Here is a 7015-nt window from a genome sequence, read left to right as displayed (position 1 = left end):
ACAGCTGGAGCCAAGGACACAGAGTCATTTATAGCTCTCAGGTGTAAATGACATCTCTGGTAAATGAAAGCTTTATGTCTGATCTGAGCTCATCTACAGAAACCACATGTATGTTCATTCTTTCATACATGTGTAATCAGTTCAGAGTTCATGAGTGTCATTTTTTATGGTTAATGTGCACAGTGAGGCTCCTGGTAGAGCTACATTTGTATTACTCTCCTGTCCATGCACTCATCAATGAAACTTGTGGGGACACATATCACTGTCAAAAGGCAAACAGTCCATTTGTTTTTGGCCTCTCTTTTGACAGGACTCTCACAAGAGTTGGATCCGTTGATCAATGGTTTAACTGATTGTTGGTTCTTATCATACATCATCAGCAGGGTCAGTATCCCCCCTCTGTCTAATGACACTGTTTAAACTCAAACCTCTCATCTCTGAATAAATGTCACAGATAAGCTTCAGCTAAGTGTTGTCTCTGTGCTCATACAGAAAGGCAGCAACCCTCAGGAAACACTCAAATTCACTTTGGTGTTATGTTACTTTAACTCTGTTTTCACAGCAAAACTCTTGGCTTTCCTTGGTGCATCATTGTGACTAACTTGCATTTTCTATTTCAGTTGCCAAAATGAATAGTAATGTGCAAGTCATTGCATATAGATTCAATTTCAAATGCTTGTGTCTGCTGATTGTTTTCCCTCTGGTCTACGCTTTAGGCGGTCAAGCTGACTGCAAATCCCCAGGTGCTTCGAGAGTAAATAAGCCTTAGGTGCTGTGTCGCCATCATCTGACTTTTATTAATGGGCCAATCAATTTGCATTTGAATCACCCTTTCACCTAAAATCCTGGCCTCACAGCACTTAACAAATTGGCTGACCTAGGGTTGAGCTGGAGTCATGGAAATGCCCCATTGGCTGTTTCACTTACAATAGCTGATGCTTGTTAAATAGGTTGTCAAATAAAATTGTCAGGCAATAGCAATTAATAAAAACATTTCATGCTGACACAAACACACGTGTAGAGAGATGAAGTAGTTTTAGGTTTCAGCTATGCTAAATGACCAAAAGTATTTGGACATGTGCTATCTATCTATCTATCTATCTATCTATCTATCTATCTATCTATCTATCTATCTATCTATCTATCTATCTATCTATCTATCTATCTATCTATCTATCTATCTATCTATCTCAAATGAAGTCCTTGGCTGCCATCTAGTGGTACATGGCCACTATTACACCATTCAACTACTAAAAGTCTCACAGCTGCACCTCATAAGGAATCTCTTTACAACCTTTAAAAAGGACAATCAGGAAGACAATTTGTCTGTGATGTACAAAGTTTTATTATTGAAGAAGATGAATGTGCAGTGACATAATGGTGTTGACTTTGGAAAACCCTATAGGTCCTCTCAACTGTTTTACAAAACATGCCGCCGGTTTTTTGTCTTTTTTTTTTAAAATATGGATTGTGTGAACAGTCTCCTTTAAAGGAAAATTCTTTAGGTATCATGTCCATGTCTCAGGATGTAATGTTGAAATGGGGTTATTTGTGTTGTTCAGGTTAGTTTTAATAACAACACACTGTTCATGCTTAAAATGTTATTGACTAAATGTAACCTAGAACAGCTGCTCTCAGGACACAGAACCTCCTATATACAGTAACACTTGAAAATGTACTTTCACTACTTTTAAGAAATGTTAGAAATTAAATGGTTGACTTGTGTTCTTATAAAATGGATTTTGTTGTGAAAATAAGGCAATGTTTGTAAAGGATGGTTCTTGACTGCCTTGCTTGCTATTTATTACATTTCCTCATTTAGTGCCATAGCATCGGAGAATCTAAATGAATGATCAATGCATTGCAGGCTGCATATGATCATGTCTGACTAACAAGTCAGTGTCCCAAAGCTTCATAATCTAACACATGTTGTGTGATAATAATACAAAAATTGTGAGCTAGTGTCCATTTCAGTCCACACTGTTTCCATACATATGCATCATTAAACATCTGTTTTTACATTTGATGTGTACATAATTCATGTACATATTTGCCCACAAAAGAAGAGCTATTGAAATTAGCAAGCTCAGGCTGCATTTACATGGTTGGAATTCAAGCAAAGCCCCTTTAGAAAATGTAAAATGTAACTTGAAACCAGTCATGCATGCGCATTTCCATTTTTTATTCACCACTCTGTCTGTTCGTATAGAAGAAAAACACAGTTTTACAGCTGACTATTTTTTGCAGCGGTTTGGTTTGGTAGCCTGCTTAACACAGTCCTTAAAATCAATCATTTAACATGCCATGCAAGAGGTTCACTGGTTTATTGGGGGGAGTGTCTGTATTACTTTAAGGGGACTTCTTCTGTAGTATTCCATAAACACCAAGCTGAATTAATGATGTGGAAAGCAACCATTTTTTGTTTACTCTGCAACAATCTAACTGATTATCATAGCTAAGGTTTTGGCATCATAACACCTCATGTCATTCAAAGGTATAGAATATATCAAGACACTATGCTAACCGTGTGATTCGACTGTAGCAAACTTGCATTACAAACTCCCATTATCTTTTGAATGCTAAAGTGGTCAGTGTCTAACAGAAGAGGTGCACCCACTACTTTTAACAGAAAGCTAAATGACACTTTCTGCATGGTTTGATACAAATCAGAGTCAAGTATAAGTTCAGTGCAAAAGTACTACATATCACTCTCTCACACATGTACCTTTCATCACTAATAACTATGACACAAAAATGCTCCTCAACAGCTATTTTTTTTCTATTTAATCAAGATCTTGATGCAACTATAATAAGCATTGCTCAAGAAGTATTACATCACAAACATAAAGGGTGATAACGGATGACTCCTTTGTTTTTATGAGGACATATTTTTACCATCATAAGTGATGAACAACAACTCATAACCATCCACTTGACCTAACATAGTCTGTAACAGCATCATCATTAACAGTAAGTCAGCTGGCTACAAGGTCTAATCATAGGTCTTGTGTTGGCAGCTGAAGCACCGATCTCTTCTCACACCAGCCAGGCAGAGCAGTCCTCTCTGACCTACTTCAGTCCCGGCCATCCCCTCTCTCCACAGGAGACCTCTCCAGTGAAGGACAGGGGTGAGGGAGCATAGAGGTCAGAGTCTGTATCTGATTCTCCCTCCGCTATGAAGGGTCTGACCCTGGCACAAAGTGAAGGTCCAGCTCCAGCTTCAGTCCCCATTGCACCTCCCCCTCCGGAACCTGTAAAGAAAGAAGGCCCAAAGAAGTCCTCCTTGGCCTGGGAGATACTGAAGCCACTGAAGGAGCGCTCCAGCTCCTCATGGTCAACGGATGGGATGGAGAGAGACGTGTCACTCTCCACAGCGGTGGCATCTTGCTGACACCGCTGCCTCCTGTGGCGCCTCCTGCTCTGAGAACCGCTCTCACCCTGACCGGAGGAGGATCGGTCGTGAACTGGAGCGGGAGGAGGTGGAAGGCGGAACAGGGTGGGCGAATGGTCACCGCTGCCACCGACTGGGGAAGGGCTATTGGCCACGCTGCTGTTCCAGGCAGGCTGGCTAAGAGGGTGCTGCAGCTGATGCTGCCAGGAGGTAGAGGGGCGGCTGTTGCTGCCTGAAGGAGTACCCACTGATCTTGCCACAGGCCGACCAAGTAAAGGATCTTTCTTTTCTAAAGACCCTTCAGAACATGGGACTTCTGCCGCTGAGCATGTCTTCACCTCCTTTTCCTCCTTCACCTCCTCTTTTCCCTCCTTTTCGTCCTTGCTCTCCTCTGGGCTGTGGTAAGGCGGGGCTGGATATGGCTCTTTTGAGTTGAAAAAGGCCTCTGTTTCAGAACGAGGGATGCCCATACGCTGCACATACACGTTGACCAGGAAGTCAAGTTTTCTGTCCATACAGACCACCTACATGCACAAAGAAAAACACACAATGACTAAATAGAGTTCAATCATCAGAAAACAAAATGTTTCATTCACCACACAAATATCCCAAATACTAAATTAGCTGAAAACCACTTGTATGACTTTAACAGAGCTGTGCGAATCATCCATCCATTATCTATACACTGCTTAATCTTCATCAAGGTCATGGGGGAGGCCTGGAGCCTATCCCAACTTAGAGTGAAGGCAGTGGACAACCAGTCTATCACAGGGCCACATATAGAGACAAACAATCACACTCACATTCACACCTACGGACAATTTAGAGTTACCAATTAACCTGAGCATGTTTTTGGACTGTGGAATGAAGCCGGAGAACCTGGAGAAAACCCACACATACACAGGGAGAACATGCAAACTCCATGCAGAAGGATCCTGGGAAGGTCTGGATGCAAACCAAGGATCTTCTCGCTGCAAGGCCAAAGTGCTAACCACCAAGCCACTGTGCAGCCCTGTGTGAAACATTCTCACCTGTTTTTCCACTTTGACCAGTCGTCCCATCATGCTCTGGTCCTCTGTAGTGTCTCCTTCAGGTTTAGGACCTTTACCAACTATCTGGTCAACTCTAGCATTTGAGAAAAGTGATATCATAGATTTAAAATAAAAAACACTGCGTTATGCAATAAGGTTTTAACCCTTTTTTAACCTAAGATTACGATGCCAAAATGTGGATTAATTTTAGATGGAAAATGTGTAAAGAAAGAGTTTATGTGATGATTGTTGTCACGCTACAAATAAATGTGTTTGAAAATGATGACCTAACACTTACGGACAAGAAAGTGAACATTTCCCGAGAAAGTACTTAAGGTGGATGGTGTGAATGCATGCATTATGAGCAGATCATCAATGAAACAATCTCTGAATGGAAGGGACAGTTGTAGTGCCAAAATGCATCACTTAGCATGCTTCTGTGGTGCTTCATGCTCCATTTCCATTGCATCCTACTACGGGAGCTCTCCCTATGTCTCTCCACTATGAGAACAAGCATCTAGCGCTTCAAACCCCTGTTGAGTGAGGCCACATAATATGGCTCAAAAACATTCAGTGAGCAAGTCACCGCATTGATTAATTAATTTATTTATTTGGCCTTTTCTTGCCAGCTACTGATATAAGTTGACATAAAAGCTAACTGCACAACATTCAGAAAATGTTCCACATATTGAATCATTTTCTTAATTTTATTTTACATCTTTAACTTAGTGAACTATGATTCCTTTAACTCATTGAGACAGCTCAAGTAGCTGAACTCAAAAGGGGTTCTGTCAATCAAAATTATAAGGTAGCATTTAACTCCTTTAGTTTTTGGACTATGGTATAAGGAGAATAATGCTGAGAAAACGGTCATTCTAAAGGTGCAGTCTATTAACCTAACCTAGGACCTTCAGTGGACTTCTTATGGCGAGGTGTTGTTGGGGGAGGGGGCCCCACAATCATATCTATCCTGGCAAGGCACACAGAGACGATATGAGTGCAATGCAAAATGAAGCAACGTGAGAATCACATCAGCTATGGAGAACAAGTTTCAATATATTCCATACACACAAGACATACGGTGAGTCTGACTTGCTTCGTGGATGTAAAATGTATGTATTTCACTGTTGGAATATATTTCTTTTACATGTTAGACCTTCAGGGGATCAAGATGTAAGGAGCTCATTTGTGGGAGGGATACAAAAAAACAATGTGACTTAAACATCAATGTTACATCTAGAATGAATTTTTGCCGCATTCGGAGCTGAAGGAGTGAATTGTACCATGGCAGATAAAAAATCCTGACAGAAAACAGATCTGAATACAACAGATGTAGCTGGACAAATGAAACAGGCAAATCAATGACTTGCGTGCCACAACGTGTGTGTATTCAGTGACACCAAAAACACTATGTTAGTGGATGACATTTGCAGTATCATACTGCACTGAAACTGATTGCTGAGTCATTATATAAATTCTGTCTTCAACACAATGAAACTGGCTCAAATAGTGAAGGCGCACTTGCCTGGACTGCAGGTTCTTAATCCGAGACAGCATGTCCAGGTGACCTGCAGAGTACTGTTCAATCACGTCCATGACATCATAAGGCCGCAAACTCTCTTTGAACCTCCTTTTTGACACCAGGAACTTCATGATGCTGAGAGGGAGGACATATCATTTCAGACATGTCACACAGAGAAATGAGCAAGAAATCTCAAAGCAGAGCAAAGGTGTCATCATTAAAGCTAACCATGGCTCTGTTCTGTTAAAGTGTCCCACTAAACAATAACAATGCTAAACTGAATCAGTTAAGTAAAATTTTGCCATGATTTATATTATTATTTAGACCTGCTCTTCTTCATTTTTGGTATCTCTTCTCTGAAAAGGGATAAAATACTATTTGACAAAGCAAATGCAAAAAGAGGGCAACTCATAATAATGTGGCACTGATATAATAGTTGTCCTAAATAATTTCAACTCATTTTTAATTGCCTTTTTTCAGCACCTTCCACTATATCTTGTGAGCTTGATCAGCATTTTGAATTGGCATAGTTATTCCTTACTAAAGCAAAATGGTTTCAGCAGATTTGCAGCAAAGACATGAGTCTGCGAAAAATGTTCTCACAGGTTTGCCACAGCAACATTCTAGCAGAATGAGAAGTTTGCTACTACTTCTGGATTTCATCTGGTTGACTGCCTGTTTTGTTACAATCTGTCTGCTCATGTGTCTCACACTGTTGTGCTGTTATTGTTCCCATATCTTAGCATTTACTTTAGTGGGTTTAGTGGGAGGCCAACACTGTTTTGTTTTTCTTGATACATACATGGTGGCACAGTGGTTATCGTTGTCTATATTGACCATGTGGTGGATTTCCAGCCTGTCAAGATCGTACCTCACCTCTCCGGTGTCAGTTCCAGCCTCCCTATTACCCTTTACAACAGGGGCATTAAACAAAAACTCAAAGAAGTCTCGGCAGCAAAGGTCTGAAACATCATTATGTCTAACTTGAGTTAGTCATTATCTTGCTGTAGAATGAACCACTGACCAACTAGGAACATACCAGAGGGTACAGCATGGCACTGCAGAATGCTG

At 40.7% G+C, this 7015-nt stretch overlaps 1 protein-coding gene across 9 annotated transcripts in view; it reads right to left on the bottom strand.

The window, feature by feature from the left end:
- Window positions 1–1261: 1261 nt before the first annotated feature.
- kcnq2a (potassium voltage-gated channel, KQT-like subfamily, member 2a) overlaps window positions 1262–7015 on the bottom strand; it is a 40649-nt gene continuing 34895 nt past the window's right edge. For 3 of the 9 annotated variants that reach the window (XM_035942938.2, XM_035942940.2, XM_035942939.2), the window contains 4 exons: window positions 5948–6079; window positions 5324–5392; window positions 4423–4516; window positions 1263–3915 (listed from right to left, as the gene is read on the bottom strand). In XM_035942938.2, the coding sequence (XP_035798831.1) occupies window positions 3070–3915; window positions 4423–4516; window positions 5324–5392; window positions 5948–6079 (1141 nt within the window). In that variant the 3' untranslated portion in view covers window positions 1263–3069. Of the gene's footprint in view, window positions 3916–4422; window positions 4517–5323; window positions 5393–5947; window positions 6080–7015 lie in introns of all 9 variants that reach the window. The other 6 variants (XM_035942941.2, XM_035942948.2, XM_035942943.2 and 3 more) reach the window with 4 other exon arrangements.

The sequence above is a fragment of the Amphiprion ocellaris genome, chromosome 8 (genome assembly GCF_022539595.1).
Source record: "Amphiprion ocellaris isolate individual 3 ecotype Okinawa chromosome 8, ASM2253959v1, whole genome shotgun sequence".
Classification (NCBI taxonomy): Eukaryota; Metazoa; Chordata; class Actinopteri; family Pomacentridae; genus Amphiprion; species Amphiprion ocellaris.
Note: the sequence above shows the minus strand (reverse complement) of the source record. Positions and strands in the feature narration are given on the sequence as shown.